Source organism: Nelumbo lutea, chromosome 1, assembly GCF_056320005.1.
Source record: "Nelumbo lutea isolate HS-2025 chromosome 1, American lotus-T2T, whole genome shotgun sequence".
Taxonomy (NCBI): domain Eukaryota; kingdom Viridiplantae; phylum Streptophyta; class Magnoliopsida; order Proteales; family Nelumbonaceae; genus Nelumbo; species Nelumbo lutea.
The window spans coordinates 61392476-61409992 of NC_142684.1; the positions used below are offsets into that span (position 1 = coordinate 61392476).

The 17517-nt window shown below is 43.9% G+C and overlaps 1 protein-coding gene across 1 annotated transcript; it reads right to left on the bottom strand.

Annotated features, from left to right (window-relative positions):
- Positions 1 to 13516: 13516 nt before the first annotated feature.
- On the bottom strand, positions 13517 to 15641 carry LOC148874830 (U-box domain-containing protein 33-like). Its single transcript, XM_088981245.1, has 4 exons — positions 15271 to 15641; positions 14139 to 14257; positions 13936 to 14042; positions 13517 to 13831 (listed from the first exon to the last, which is right to left on the bottom strand). The coding sequence occupies exons 1-4, from the start codon at positions 15563 to 15565 to the stop codon at positions 13597 to 13599; spliced, it is 756 nt and encodes a 251-aa protein (XP_088837371.1). The 5' UTR covers positions 15566 to 15641; the 3' UTR covers positions 13517 to 13596.
- Between the last annotated feature and the right edge of the window lie 1876 nt (positions 15642 to 17517).

Below are 17517 nucleotides of genomic sequence, written 5' to 3' on the forward strand. Positions count from 1 at the left end.
TACAGGAACCTAGCCCCTGGGTCAATAAGAAGCTGGACCCAGTTCGTGCAGGTCTTCACCGCACACTTTGTTACTAGCAAGCGGTGCCCCAGAACCGAGGAAAGCATCTTCGGAGTAGTCCTGAGAGAAGGAGAATCCATCAGGGGCTACATCAAGCGGTTCAATGAAGCATGCTTGCAGATACCGCGATTAGACTCCATAGTACAACTCGCGGCGGCCAAAAGAGGAGTAACGCACAAAGAGTTCAAATGGCACATGGTGGCCAGCCAGCCTGCGACCGTGGCCGATTTTCTCAAGTTCGCGGACAAGTTCATGAGAACAGAAGAAGAAATCAACCAAAGAACCGAAGGCGGAGTCGAGAAAAGAAAAAGAGAAGGTGAGCCCTCCAACCTAGGTGACAGAAGAAACCAGGCCCGGGAGGCGAAGCCAAGCCAGCCGTCCCAAGCTTCCTTAGTAGTTTGGATGGATTACACACCGTTAAACACAAGGCGGATTGAGATCTTGATGATGATCAAGGACGCCCCATACGTAAAGTGGCCACCTCGCCTAAAGAGTAATCCAAACGAAAGAAATAAAAATCTATACTGTAGTTTTCATAGAGATCATGGTCATAGTACTGAACAGTGCAATAATCTCCTGGACGAGATAGAGGGACTTATCCATTGCGGATACTTGAGAAATTTTGTACAGCATAATGATGGTAATAATAAGGCAGGTCAGCAAGGGGAGCATGGAAAGGATGCCCTCAAATCCAGCAGTAGACCGGCCGAAGCTTTGCAGCGACAGCCTCCAGAAGAGAGGCTAGTTCAGGGAACCATCCATGTGATAGTGGGAACTTTGGTGGTAGCAGGGTGCACTTCGGCAGTAGCACGGATGTCAGTTCGTGAGGCAACCCAAGAAGAACAGAACCCTCCAAAGAGGCCAAAGACAGAAGAACCGATCTTTTTCACTGAAGATGACGCGCGAGGTGTCCACTACCCCCACAATGACGTGCTTGTCATAAAACTAAGGATCAACGACTTTGAAGTCCGACACGTACTTGTGGACTCAGGTAGTTTGACGGACATCCTTTTCAAGTCAGCATTTGACCAGCCACAATTGCAGAGAAGCGAGCTGAAGCCCACAAACACTCCTTTGGTGGGCTTCAGCGGAGAGGAAGTCAGGCCCCTCGGGAAGATAACAGTACCTGTGGAAGTCAGCACATGGCCTTGCGCGGTCAGACTCAACCACGATTTCCTGGTGGTTGCAACCCCCTCCCCATACAATGCCATAATAGGGCGGCCAATTACGCATATTCTGCGGGCAGTGGCCTCCATCTACTATCTGGTAATGAAGTTCTCCATGGACTTCGGTGTGGGGGTAGCGCAGGGCGACCAGCTTGAGTCCCGCAAGTGTTATGTTGCCGCCCTGAAGGGAAAAACCAAGGCAGTCGATGACCTCGAATTGGAGCGGCCTATGGAGCAGGGCGAGGAACGAGCTTCGCCCACATAGGAAACGGTTGCGATCCCAACCTCGGCTATAGATCCAGCTCGAATGCTACAGATCGGTGCTTCCGTCAAAGAGCCTCTATGAACCGAACTGATGAGTTTCTTACTTTGAAATTTAGATATTTTTGCATGGTCTGTGGCCAATATGCCCGGTATTGACCTTGGCCTTATAACTCACAAACTTAACACTGACCCTGTAGTCAGACCCATTAGACAGAAGAAACGCAACTTAGCCCTAGAGCACTGGAGGGCGGTCGACAAGGAGGTCGAAAAGCTCCTCGCAGCGGACTTCATAAGGGAAGTTCATTACCCGAGCTGGGTAGCCAACCCAGTACTGTTGAAAAAGGCAAACGGCAAGTGGCGCATGTGCGTCGACTACACCGACCTAAACTGAGCTTGCCCAAAAGGCTGCTTCCCCCTCCCCAGAATTGACCGCCTAGTGGACGCGACCTCGGGACACGAGTTGCTAAGCTTCTTGGACGCCTACTCAGGCTACAATCAAATCAGGATGGACCAGTCCGATGAGGAAAAAAACAGCTTCATAACCGAGTTCGGCCTGTACTGCTACAAGGTCATGCCCTTTGGACTGAAAAATGCTAAAGCAACCTTCCAAAGACTTGTAAATAAGCTGTTTCGGCACTTAATTGGCATGAAAATAGAATGTTATGTAGATGACATGGTCGTCAAGACGCAGTTCTCACAGGAATTAATACAAGACTTAGATTCTGTCTTCCAAATTCTGCATCAATTTAGCATGAAACTAAACCCCAACAAATGTGTCTTCGGTGTCACCTCGGGTAAGTTCCTATGATACATTGTCAACTAGCATGGTATTGAGGCCAATCCAGACATGATAAAGACCATCCTACATATGAGACCACCCCGAAAAGTAAAAGAAGTTCAGAGGCTAAACGACCGCATAACCGCTTTGAGCCGCTTCATGTCCAAATCGACAGATCGTTGTCTGCCTTTCTTTAAGGCAATCAAAGGCAAAGGGTTCGAATGTACCCAAGACTGTCAGCTCGCGTTCGACAAGCTAAAGAGCTACCTTGCCACTGTGCCAACCTTAGCCAAGCCCGAGGAGGGCGAGGTCTTAGAACTGTACCTCTTGGCGAGCGACGAGGTGGTTAGTTCGGTACTAATAAAAGAAGTAGATCAGGTCCAATGGCTCGTCTATTATGTTAGTAAAATTCTGCAGGGAACAGAGACGAGATACCCGTAGATAGAAAAGCTAGCATACGCACTGGTAATTGCAGCTCAGAAACTCCGTCCATATTTCCAAGCTCACACCATCATCATCTTGACTAACAAACCTCTGAGGCAAGTCTTACTCAAGCCCGAGGTTTCCGGTCGGCTAACGAAGTGGGCCATCGAACTCAGGGAATACGACCTCCAGTGCAAGCCACGAACTGCCATTAAGGCCCAAGCCTTAGCAGATTTTATCACCGAGTGCACATTCAGCCTCAAAGCCCCTGGACCGGTTGAGCTTGAGATCCCTAGTTCAGGTGAACCCAGAGCTCCAAGCCAATAGAGTTTGAACCCCATGAAGTAGTAGGCAGTGTGGCATCTCTCCTGGTTAGGCCAAGAGCAAATTGGGATGAGGAGCCCTGGATCCTTCATGTAGATGGTTCCTCGAACCAGCAGGGCTGGAATAGTCCTATGCAGCCCGGGTGGCACGAAATTGGAATACGCACTATGCTTTGAGTTCACGGCATTCAACAACGAGGCATTGATAGCCGGGTTGAACCTAGCGCAAAAGGTAAGAGCAAAGCACATAGTTATCTGCAGTGATTCCCAGCTCGTGGTCAACCAGGTTATGGGCAAATACGAAGCACGCAAGCTCTCTATGATCGCATACTTGGCGAAAGTAAAGGAGGCTCTGCTCAACTTCTAGTCACACTTCATCAAGCAAATCCCGAGGTTAGAAAACACTGAGGCCAACGCCCTGTCCCGGTTAGCTAGCACGAGTCACAACACCATGAGAACCGTGTACATAGAGGACTTAGCTCGGCCAAGCATTCTCGGTGGGGCAGAGGAGGTCGCTCCCGTCCTTGAAGCAGAGCCGAGCTGGATCGACCCACTCGTGAGCTTCTTGCTAGATGGAACCCTCACTGCGGACCACAATGCAGCCAAGAGGGTGCAGCGCCAGGCAGCCAAATACGTCATAATAGACGAACGGTTGTACCGACGGTCCTACATGCTCCCCTACCTGCATTGCTTGCGACCTGCCGAAGCCGAGCTCGTACTCTGTGACACTCATGAAGGTCTGTGCGGCAGACACATGGGGGGCAGAGCCCTCGCCCAAAAGGCACTTCGACGAGGATACTACTGGCCAACGAAGAAGGCAGAAGCTGTCGAGCTCGTTAGAAAATGTGACAAGTGTCAGAAGCACGCCAATATCCACCATCAGTTTGCTTCCGACCTCAAATACCTCACCAGCCCATGGTCCTTTGCGCAATGGGGCATCGACCTCCTGGGGCCATTCCCGCTAGCAACAGTTGGGAGAAAGTTCCTAGTGGTGGCAGTAGACTACTTCACAAAATGGATAGAAGTTGAACCTCTGGCAACAGTTACAGCCCGAAACATACAGAACTTCTTTTGGAAGAGCATAGTATGTCGCTTCAGGCTACCTCGGGTACTGATCTCCGACAACAGCAAATAGTTCGAAGATATCAAGTTCCAAGAATGGTGCCAAAATATGGGAATTCGTCAGAACTTCACATCGGTCGCACACCTGCAGGCAAACGGTCAGACATAAGTAATGAACAGAGCCATCCTCCGTGGATTGAAAGCACGGCTAGACCAAACTAAAGGGTTGTGGGCGGATGAGCTACCAAGTGTTCTATGGGCTCACCGAACTACAAAAAAAACCACCACGGGAGAGACCCCCTTTAACCTCACCTACGGCACTGAAGTGGTAATCCCATCCGAAATCAAAATACCTACACTGCGACTAGAAGCATATGACGACCAGACAAACGGAGACGAGTTACGTACCAACCTCGACTTACTGGATGAGGTAAGAGACCTCGTGCACATCCAGACAATGGCCTAACAACAGAAAGTAGCTCGGTACTACAATGCCAGAGTAAAGAAGTAGAGCTTCCGAGTCGGCGACCTGGTCCTCCGTAAGATTATGGTGCCCAAACCCGGCATGGGCAAACTTGGACCAAATTGGGAAGGGACCTACAAAGTAAAGAGAGCGCTCGAGGGGGCATATGAGCTTGAAACCTTAGAGGGCAAACAAGTACCCCGAGCGTGGGACATTGTCAACTTAAGGCGATACTACCTATAGACCGCCAAGCGAAGTGGACAAAATCGCTACCAGAGCCTAAGGGCCAGCCGAGCTAACGAAGGAACCTCGGCATAGGCAAGCAAAGAAAAGTCAGCCAAAGACTCAGGCAAAGCGGAGACTTAAGTATTAAACATCGAAACAGGTTGTGATAGCGTAGTAACCTGGGCAAGAAACATATCGGGCATGTGGTCAGTTCGGGAGAAAGAACGACCAACACTTAACCAGAAGAAAAGTCATTCCATTACAAAATAAGGGAGCGTACATTTAAAAAAAAATTGCATTTCACAGGCCTAGAGCTACTTCTTCATTATTAGAAGGCACTTCAACGATACCCGAAGGTCCTGCCTCGCCCTCGGAATCTGTCTCACCATCAGCAGTGTTGGCCATCTCTTGAGTTATGCGCGAAGTGGATATGGCATTGATATCGAGCTCAGGGTACGTGTTCCGGATCATTCACTGGCTCAGTTTAAAACCCCTTCTGTACGAGTCCACCACCAAGTCATCAAAGCGTGGCGAGGCAATGTACTCATCGACGACCTTCTTCTTGGCATCTTTGATGCCTTAAGAAAATATCTGTGTCCTCTCCCTAATGTCCTCCTGAAGGTATTCAACCTGATGCTGCAGATCTAGCCTCAGGTCCGTCATGTGCTTCACAACAACCCCCATGGCCTCGGCATCCCTCTGAGACCTCGCCTGCCTGGCCATTGCAGCACAAGCAGCTTCCTCAGTAGCACGAGCAACTGCCTCAGTAGATCGGGAAGTCGCCTCGGCAACACGGAAAGCCTCTTCGGTAGCTCGCACCTGCATCGAGCTCCTCTCCACCTGAGCCGCCAAGGCATGAATAGAAGAGTTCACCTACCAAAAGGAAAGAACAAGTGATTAAGAGCGAAAGCTAGAGGGATAAAAGCAAAGAAGCCCAACAAGAAATCTGACTCACCACCATAGCATGAGTAGCAGCACGAAAGGAAGATCAGTCCACGCCGCGATCTCCTCGGGGAAGGTGGCCTCCCTACTCTTCTGAAGAGCGTAGTTCGACGATAGCATGCTCCTGAATTCCCCTTGGGCTCCCGAGCCTAAGGGCCCAGCTCGCGTATAAGCAGACCCAAAGTAAGCGGGAGCACTAGAGTAGGCGGGAGCTTTCGTGTGAGTAGTCTTGGCATAAGGGGCCCCTACCGCTTCTTGCATTGGAGGAGCCACCTCGGGCTCCCTTGGCGGATCCTCTAATGGGTAGTCTAGTACCTGAGACTCCGCATCCTGGGGCAGCTCAGCACTAGTTCACTTGGCGACTTGTTTCCTCCTCTTCATGCCTTGAAACAAGTGCCCACCGCGAGTCCTTTTTGAGTCTATCACACATGCAAAAAAGAGTTCGGCATCAGAAAAAATGAAAGAACAAAGCAAAACAAGAAACCTCTGCAAGGAACCTACCCGAACTCAGGCCGGCCGCAATGAGCTTGGCCTCCGTCAGATACTGATGGCATTTTAGCCCTAGCCGTGCCCATTGTCGGAGGCCCTTCACCGTCTCTTTATCAAGCGTAACACCGGAGTAAGAGGCAGCCATCCCCCACCTGGTCTGAAACAGCCACCCTAGTACACCTCGCACCATGAAGTAGTACCGCTTCCACGCCGGGACCTTGTTGGGAAGTTCGTACAAGAGCTTAAAACCCGGGCAAGGAGACAGGTAATACGCCCGCCTACGCCCGGGAAGGGGACCTGCTTGTTTCTTAAGCATTAAAATAGAGGAGAATATCTCCAAGTCTAAAGGAAAGCCCTGTTCGCAAAAAAGAGAGATTGTCCCCACCAAGTTACAAATGGAGTTCGGGTGAAGCTGGCCGACGGTAATGCCAAAGTGGTTCATGACCTCGACAAGAAGGGAGTGGAAAGGCAGTCGCAGCCCCGCAGCGAGCTGCTCCCAGAATATCACGATCTCTTTAGGACCGTGTTACCAAGGAAAGCTACCCGAAGGAATGAAATAGGCATACTCCCCAAGCAAGTTGCAATAGGTAATAAGGGATTGGAGCCCCTCAGGCATCATGGTCGAAGGACCAAACCTGTCTAACATTCGACCTCGACGAGAGGTAGACGCTAAACTGCCCGAAGCGGCTCAGTCTATGGGCTCAAACTCTTCCTCAAGTTCTACCTCATGTTTGCTAAGGCCATCGGGGGGTGCAACTCGGTTCGTAGAAGCTGCATCAAACCCACTTGAAGAACCGTCTGAGCTATCCAAGCTAGACATCAAGGAGAAAAGGTGGATTTCAGGAGAGTACTCACCCGAAAAAAGGTTTGAATAGACTTCAAAAACTAGAACAAGCAAAAAACCTTGAAGGCGAACTAAAAGCCTGGACGCGAGCTGAAACTTGGACGCGAGCTCAATAAGCAAAATGCAGAAGTGACAAAGCGACTGGGGTCCCCCACTATTTATACCCACAGTAACCGAGAACCAATAGTGCAGATCAAAGCCAACCCGACGGCCCGCATTCACGCTAATCGCACATCCCCTAAGACCGAGACGTGATTGGCACATGTCTTTCTGAAACTGACAAAACGCCGGTGCACGTCTTTCTGAAACTGATAGGACAACAACGCACGTCTTTCTGAAACTGACAGAACGCCAGTGCAGGTCTCCTTGCCTTACAAACGGTAGCGGCGCGTTTTCTCAAAATTTGAAAAGACCCGCTGTCACGTCTCCCAGTGGCGCACTTTTTTGAAATTTGAAATAAGCGTGCGCCGCCACGACTGTCAGCATTTATAGGCAGGTCGGCGTGTCTCCCGCCTTTTGGGTGCTCGAGAAACCCAAAGAACCCTGACAACGCACCTCGTTCTACCGAAATTCGAAGTACGGGACAAATCCACTTGCCACCTCGCGAACTCCCTGCGCCAGGGCAAGACCCTTAGCACGAGGAGTGGGGGGCAATTGATGAAGGAAGATTTGGCCCGACCTCGTAATTACGCAACACATGGCAAAAGCAACAGCTCGGCACAACAGTGCACCTAAGGCGCGAGCACCAAAGGGAGGAACCAACGGTCCGAACTCCCTACTAGCAGTCCGAACTCCCTACTAGGAGTCCAAACTCCCTATAAGGAGCCCAAACTCTCCCTTAGGCCCCGAGCCAAACACAACGGGCAATAACCCGAACTGGCCTGCCCCATGGCAGTTCGGGACACACCTCTCCGAACTCAAGATTTCACCTCGCTCACCACTCCAGCACTTCGCCTCCAGGATGCCGAACTGAATAACCGTACCATGCCTAACACCGAGGAAGTTCGTATCCAGGGGTGGTGCACCTGACTGACTTGGGATCTGACACTTGACAGCCGCACTTCAAACGGCCGCTTGCCACCGCCACCTGCCACCGCCATATCCAGTTACAGAGACGGCTTCGATAAGGAGCAGTGGCGGTTCTGTCCCAGTAGAAGGGATGACACCCGAACTGGCAGAAGCACAGAAGTAACCATACCCGACCTGACAGAAGCCTCGGAGTGAGTGCACGAGGTGGTTATAAAATGCCCCCTACCCCCAACAACAAGGTATGTGAACTTTGCACCATCTGGTTTTATCTTGCCTTTAAAAAAATACTAACTTGAGCTTCAGACCAATCTCATTGGGTTCCCCCCAGAGTTCCTTCATCTTCTCCATCCACAGTGGATTGAAATCCTCCCCCTACATCTCTTTTTTGCATTGTGCTTTCCATAAATACCACATGATAAAAGCACATTTTGCAAACAATTCCTTTTATCCGTTAATCACCAATGTTGCAACCATTCTTTAAGAGTCTGGTTGGAGTAGACTTCTGTTTGAATTGACATTGAAGCTCCAACAATATTGCCAACATGCTTAATTGGGCAATAAAAGAATCAATGCTCTACGGTCTCAATGTCCATCAAGCAAAGAGTACATGGCCCATCATTACATTTACATCACTTTGTGAGCTGACCATTTAATCAGTAATGAGCGGGTGAAACATCTCCATAAGAAAACTTGTATCGTTTGAGTTATAGCTTTGTAGGCCAAACTAATATAATCAGTACTAACTGCATTGTCATTTAGTACGTTGTATGTGGAGGCATAGATAAGGACAGGCCAATGCACAAGGCTTATGCTAATGACTTGTTCATGGGCGAGGTAGGCCGATATTTTTTGGGCTTGGGCCCGCGGGCTCAGGCTTAGGGTTTAAATACCAGGCCTTGCTATTTTTCAGGCTGGGCTCGGGATTTATCAAATAAGTTCGGACCGGGCCCAAGCCCGGCCTGATACTATTACATATAATAGAAATATACATTATTTATATATAATATGTATTTATTTATAAAGTTATTATAAAATATTAATTTACTATTTAGGAAATATGAATTAATTTATTAAATTATTACCAAACTAATATAATATTAGTTTATTAAATTACATAAAAAAATAAGACATTTTATGTATAAATCGGGTTTCGACTTTGGGCCTTATATAAGGGTTGGGCTTAGGCCTAGACATTTTTTGTTGATAAAGAGGCAAAGCCTGACCCAAACCCGACTCGACCCGACCCATGAACAGGTCTATTGTCAACATGGTTACTTAAGTAATAAAAGAATCAATGCTCTATAATCTTAATGTCCTTCAAGCAAAGAGTGCATGGCCCATCATTACATTTACATCACTTTGTGAGCTGAGCATTAATCGGTAATGAGTGGGTGAGACATCTCCATAAGAAAACTTTATCCTTTGAGTAAAATCTTTTCATGATATGCTTGGAAAGGCTCATAAACATGATGAAGAGCTAACTTCACTATCATTTAGTATGTTGTATGTGGGGGCACAGATAAGGGCAGGCTAGTGCAGAAGGTTCCTACTAATGACTTGTTCATGGGTCAGGTAACCCAACGGGCCGGCTCAGCCCGACCCAATATTTTTGGGCTTGGACAAAATTTCAGGCCTGCAGGCTTGGGCTCGGGCTTTAAATACCGGACCTGACTATTTTTCGGGCCAGGCTTAGGCTTTCTCATATAAGCTCAGCCTGGGTCTGAGTCCAACCCGATACTATTGCATATAATAGAAATATACATTATTTATATATAATAAATATATATAACATGTATTTATTTATAAAGTTATTATCTAATATTAATTTACTAGTAAAAAATATGAATTAATTTATTAAATTATTACTAAATTAATATAATATTAGTTTATTAAATTACACCAAAAGTAGAACATTTTATGTGCAGATCAGGCTTGGGCTTCGAGTCTTATATAAGGGTTGAGCTTATACCTGGACATTTTCTGTTCGTAAAGAGGCAAAGCCCGACTCGAACCCGGCTTGATTTGACGCGTGAACAAGTCTATTGCCGACATGATTAATTGGGCAATAGAAGAATCAATGCTCTACGGTCTCAATGTCCATCAAGCAAATAGTGCATGGCCCATCATTACTTTTACATCACTTTATTAGTTGAGCATTAATCGGTAATGAGTGGTGAGACATCTCCATAAGAAAACTTGTATCCTTTGAGTTATAGCTTTGTAGGCCCAAAAATCTTTCCATGATATGCTTGGAAAGGCCTAGAAACATGATGAAGAGCTAACTGCACCATCATTTGGTACGTTGTATGTGGAGGCACAATTAAGGGCTGGCTAGTGCACAAGGCTCCTCCTAATCACTTATTCATGGGCCGGGCAATCCAACAGGCCAGCCCAACCGGGCTCGATATTTTTTGGGCTTAGATAAAATTTTAGGCCCATGGGCTCGGGCTGAAGAGCTAACTGCACTATCATTTGGTACGTTGTATGTGGAGGCACAAGCAAGGGTTGGCTAGTGCACAAGGCTCCTGCTAATGACTTATTCATGGGCCGGGCAACCCAACAGGCCAGTCCAACCGGGCTCGATATTTTTTGGGCTTAGATAAAATTTTAAGCCCATGGGCTCGGGATCGTACTTTCTCAAATAAGCCTGGCCCTGGCCCGAGCCCATCCCGATACTATTTATAATGTTATTATCAAATATTAATTTACTATTTAGGAAATATGAATTAATTTATTAAATTATTAGCAAATTAATATAATATTAGTTTGTTAAATTACACAAAAAATAGGACATTTTATGTGTAGATTAGGCTTCAGGCCTTATATAAAGCTTAGAAATTTTTCCGTTGATAAAGAGGCAAAGCCCAGCCTGGCCCGTGAACAGGTCTACCGTCGACCTGGTTAATTGGGCAAAGAGTGGATGGTTCATCATTTCATTTACATCACTTTGTGAATTGAGCATTAATCAATAATGAGTGGGTGAGACATCTCCATAAAAAAACGTGTATCCTTTGAGTTACACTTTTGTAGGCCCAAAAATCTTTCCATGATATGCTTGGAAAGGCCCAAAAACATGATGTATGTGGAGGCATAGATAAGGGCATGCCAGTCGACAAGGCTCCTGCTAATGCAGGGTTGGGGAGGGATAGATGTGGGCAGCCTTACACCTACATATGTAAAGAGGTTGTTTCCAAGATTTGAACCCTAATCACCTAGGTTGCAATGCAAGGTCCACACTAACATGTCTTCTTTGCAATGGGGTTCAAAAGAAAGGGGCATTTGAAGAATAAGATTTGTTGATAGTGAGTAAAATAATTGTCTCACTTTGATGGCATCCCATATTCCTCATGACAGATCAGTGATCACGCACTTGGTGGTCCTACCTAGAGATGGCAATTTGACTTGTCCCCATGGGGCTTCGCCCCACCCTACCTTGGTTGGGGTAGGCTTTTTAACTATTAATCAGGGTTTGGGACAAGTTTTAGGGAAACCTGAAACACCATTACTATCATTTTTGGACAGAATAATTTATTATCCATTATTTCTCTCTTCAATCATTGGATAATTTTCATTTATGGGAAGACATGCCTTGATTGACTACAGATTTGATTGGCTCTAATTACCTTTCATAAAGAAGAGAGTTGACAATTTACCATTTATGGAGAGAATAATTTTTTAATCAATTATTCTCTCTTTAATTATTGACTAGATTTCCATGTTTAGGACTTGAGATAGGTTCTAATTGGATTATTTCCATAAAACAATAAGATTTGTAATTCACATTGGAATTTGAACTTGGCTTCATAGTGGGTCCCACATGGACTATCCCTTATGCTAATGGGTTTATAACCGCAAAGCCCAATTTTAAAGGCCTTTTTCCCATATTTGAGAGTATGGGTCAAGGTCCAAATAGAATGACCCATACTAAGGCCCATGAGCAAATTTGAGTTTATAAGGATAGGACCCATTTGAGAGCCTATGAAAATTTTAATGTCTACACATGGTATTTGTTCACCTCGCCCTTGACTTGACCCCGAACCCACCCCGACTATGTATATATGTTATATTATATTATATTATATTATATAGTTCTAGGTAGGTTTTGAAAATCTAAAAAATAAATAAATTTGTAAGTAAGAATGACCTAGGTGGTGTAGGGAAAATTCAAGGATCCTTGTTTCCTGTGGGAATGAGGATGGGGTTGGGATTTCTAGCCCCAGTGGGGTTCGAGGTGGGGATGGGGGTTGGATATTTGAGTTCAGGGGGATAGGGCACGCAAAACCCGGCTACACCCCACCTAATTTCCATTCCTAATCCTACCTCACATTATGTGGTGGGATGGTATGCAAGCAGAATTTTTGCTTAAAGGAGATCCAACCTTGTATGCTTCATTATCATTGAAGTGTTTTTATTCTCTAAATTTTGCATCCCCAAACCACCAAATTCCTTCATTTTTCATGAAAGTTTTCTAGGCCTTAACATATGTCTCCCATTGCTAGTGTGAAGTCTCTAAATGCTGCTGTGAGTTGGTCTTTAATACCCATAGGAATTTCATGTGTGAACAAAAGTCTAAAACTTAATTCGTACTTTTTATTGGAGTATATATCTATATATATATATAACATAATCATTTGAGTGCCGGTTTAACAGAGAGCCAGTTTTTTATTGCATTTACTTTTGATCTTGAGGCTTGAAGGAGTACAATACAAATACATACAAAATGATACAGAATACATGGTTTTGCAGTCTACATATTTGTATTTATACTCCTTCCAAACTGAGCCTAAATGACAGATTTTTTACTACTTCACTATATGTGAGTTTTATGAAATTCTTGTTGGAGTTGTGTCTGGATTAGTTTTTAAATCTAAGGTTGTTATTTCATTGCAAATACTTCATGGTTTTATTATGTAGGTGGTTGTTGTGAGTCCCAACTATTTTGATGTTGTTGTAGGGTCATTGCCTAATACGAGAGAATGTTTTTATAAATATAGACCGAGTACTGCCATCAAATATATCAAAATGAAGATGTGAATTTGCAAAAAACATGCTTTGGAGTCGCATGTGGACCAAATCCTTATGTAATTTACATGGGCACGAACCAAATGGGACTGAATGATTGATTCTTAATTTTCTTTTTCTTTAACTTTTCTTGAACACAAATGGGACTGATTTATGTGGCTGTAATTCGGGTCCAAAGTTTAATCCCTAAAAAAATGTTGGACGCGGATAAAACAATCATTACCATCATCATCATCCATGCCTTATCCCAATTACATGAGTTCTCTTCAAAGTTATATCCACTGTTAAATTATTAGTGCTTAAATCATTTCTTAGTATATCTACGGTTCTACTCATATTCTGTTTGATCTACTCTCCTGGATTTCTTCTACTCCCTTCAAGTGTAACAAATCACTTCTTCCAACCGCGCAGTTGGTAGTCTTATATTCTCTTTAATATTAATATATTATACAGAAATTGTAATATTATTAATCAGAAATTAATAATAAGAATAATATGTATGAGATTTAGATGAATTTTCGTGTAAAGCAAGCACAAGAAACAGACGTATCTCTTTGATCTTCCAGTTCCAGGGTGGTTGGTGTTGTAGTGATGTCACCGCCGCGTACAGATGGGGATGTAGGTGACTCCGTCGTCTGCTCTCTCGTCACCTCCTTGCCTTCGCATATGATCTTAACATCACAGAAAACTGGTGCATTTTTCTTTATCTGGTCTTCTACTCCGCTTCCCCTCCTGGACCTCCTGATCAATCAATGTCAGAAACAAGCAACGAACAAACAAAAGGGTCTCTTCATACTTTGATATTTCACGCCGGAAACTCTTTGATTTTTAATCGATTCACCTACCTGCTGGATTTCCCTACCACTAACTTGGTTATGTTGAGAATAGGAATCAGATTAATCACAGCCTTGGCAATGAAATCACTCTCGATGAGTATTGTGTCCACGTTTACCTGCAGCCATCAATGTTAAGGGGACCAAATGAAATCTGAGTTGGGTTGTCTGTCTGGTTCAGTATTACTTACTTATGTAATAGTAATACTACCTACCATGGAAGCATTGCAGAGGTCGAGATACTTTTGGAGGAATTGTCGTATCTTTCTCCTCTCTTGGTTAATGTAGTTCTCCACCTGCTCTGGGTTCACCTGTTCCTTTGGGAGCTTTCCCACTGTCATCAACAAGCAAGTACATAGAGTGCGTGCAATATGCATCAGCTAGAGTTAGGGAAGAGGTTCAAATTGCAACCATTTGGTTTTAGTTGGAGTGGGAAAATCAAAATTCTTTGGAATTAGAATCTCAAAATCACCTAGATTGGGATTTTCATTGGAAAATACCATTCCACAAGGGAGAATGGGATTCAATTCTACCCAACCAAAACAGTTAAAATGGGAATGGGCCATTCCAATTCCCATTCCATATTGACCGTAAGATCCTTGGGTTAATTGCAATTGAGGGAGGCCAAACAGTTTCAAATAAAGTTTAAGGGGTTGTGTTTGCCAACATGGTTGGTCTGATTATTGCTATTTCATAAATAATTATAATCAATCAAAATCTTCAAATCTTCAAACTTTTGTTTTGATTTGGTGAGTTGTAGGCCCTAGCAAGGATTATCCTATTCAAATTCAACTTGGGCTACTCCACTCGTGATTAGTCCAACTAAAATATGTTGTGATTATGGAATTATATCCAGTACATGAGGCGAATATATCTTCGAGACTTGTATAGTTACATTGACCGACGATCAGAGAGTTATGGCCATGAATCCAGAATCAAGAGAAGTCATTCAGATGAAGGATTCAATTGATCTCGGTGGGATGTCATTGGCTATCAATCAAATCAAACGCTTGATTGATTAGAGAGCTGGGAAATGGGGAATACTGGGTCAGTGGCTGAGACATCACGTCGTTGATTTAATTTGATTTTATGTCTTATGAATCCAATCAACTGTGGGCCTTTGAAAGCTTTTTTGGCAGCATTTTTACTTTCAAAGTCTCCCCATCTTTTGTCGCTTTCCTTCCCCAGAGAGAGAGAGTGAACTATCTTCTTCTCCGGATGCACTCAGCATCTTCCCTTGCGTCAAGCTATGTTACTCAATAATGGCTAGAGCTAACTAGCTTCACCTGATATTCCCTCCCAGGAAGAAGAAACCAAGAGAGAGAGAGAGAGAGATGAAGAACTTACGGGGAGTGGGAATGTGCCGGACCTCAGGGAAGACATGAATGAGAAAGACTAAGGATGAGGGCTTCAGTAAGTGATTCAAGGTCCACCGGAGCGCATCCATGCCGGAGTTGCTCTTGCCCACTGCAACATATATGTAATCTTCAGCGGGTTGGATCTCTTCCTCTTCCTCCTCCTCCTCCCTCCTCATCTCCACTATCTCATCTCTTCCGCTGAAGCCGTTGGACTTATTAGCGGATCCCGATGCTAAACCGGTGTCGCCACCACCGAACCCTGACTCTCCACCATCATCCTCCATAACAAAATAAGCAATTCCAGACCAGTTTTCCGGCAGCCAAACGCTAGTAAAGACTTGGCAAGTTGCACCCAATTGACCGTTATTATGTTGTCTGTGGCATGCGTTTAACGAGGCTGTGTTCTAAGTATATATATATATAGCCTCTACAGTCCTAGACGTAGAGAAATGGGAGAGCGCTGGAGATAGGGAAGTAGTAAAAATATTCGTATTTCATAATAATAATAATAATAAATAAAATTTTAATTTTTAAAGAGCGTAAGCAGCCAAACAAATATGCATGGTCTAATTGAGGCCATTTAGTTATTAAGGGCATTGGTTTGGACACATTAGGAAATTCACTACCCAGTAAAATACACAGATTTGCACAGAGAAGCATCCAACAGACAGACGGCTTCATCATCAGGATCAGCAGATGATGATGGTGATTAAAATGACTATTTTGTCCCTCTATGCAATTTTACGGTATGAGAAGGGAATATCCGAATATGTACGGGAATCGCGGTCTCATTTCCATGCCAGAAGTCAATGGTCTATTCGTCCTTCTCCCTCATTCCTCTCTATTTATTTATTTTTTCCTTCCTTGTCCTTGTCCTTGTCCTTGTCCTTGTCCTTGTATTTCTGCTTCAATTTTGGTCAGGGTTGACAGCTCGGCGGATAACATATCAAGAGCTACCAAAGCCAAAGGGGTCGGTGATGGGGCCCACAATTAAATGGGTCCCAGCGAAGGCTCCCTAAATACTCTTGGTTAGGGGTGTTAATGTTCTGGTTTAAGCCGTGACAACATAAAACGAACCAAATTGTAATTGGCAATTTGGTCTGGTTTGGTTTGATATGATAATTTCTTACACCGTAATTTTTTTTATTTAGTTTGTTTTTCTAAATTTTAGAAATCAAATCAAATGGTAAACCCCATTAAACTAAATTATTAATGTATATAATATATAATAGATATGTTTAAACATATGTATATATTCATTTTTCAGTTCATACATTATTGTTGTTTGTTTCAATTTTTAACTTGGTAATTTGATGTCCAAGGAGTTGTTTATGTTTGAGAAAGTGTGAAGTTCTAAGTGAAACTTGCTAACATTTCAATTTGATCTTTGAATTAGATTTGTTATTTATATAACTATGCATGTTATTTGGGCTTTTTAATTGGGTTAAGCCCAACAGAATGACCCAAACTGTATTAGAAAGAGGACCAAACCATAATCTTGGCTTCTATACTAAGATGGTTTTGTTTTGTTTAAGAATTTCTCAAATTGTAAATGAATAGTTTGGTTTGAGATCTTCTCCAAATCGAACCAAACTGGGCCATGAACACCCCTACTCTTGGCTGGAAGATTATCACATCACGTCAAGTAGTTAGCCAAGCTGAGTTCAAGCTTCGTAATACCCAGCTTGAGTAGCTTGCAAGCCTAATCAAGCTTTTAGTAAAATATTAGTTTTTAATATTTTTTATTTATAATATAAATAATTATTTTTTTGATAATAATTTATTTATCACATACATAAATTCATAATCACATTTCATAATATTTTTTTTATAACTTTTAATATATAATCAAATTTTTGAATAATTTTAATTTATAATATTTTAAATATTAATTTATTTATAATTTTTAATATCAATTTATTTATAATTGGCTTGAGCCAAGTTAAGCTCGAGTAGCTTGCAAATATAGACCTGAGTCAAGTTTGAGTATGAAACTCAAAACTCGATTGAGCTCGAGACAAGTCAAGCTCGAGGCACCCAAAACTTAGCTCAAATACACCCAATCCCTACTCTAATGGGGAGAGAGAGAGAGAGAGAGAGAGAGAGAGAGAGAGAGGTGAAGAAAATGGACTTCACAGGCCCATACTATCTTTTCCCAACCTTGTTTCCTTTGAACTTTTTGCAAGCTTTCCGGTCCACAAAGGGGTTCATAGTTTAGATCAATGTTTTAAAACCA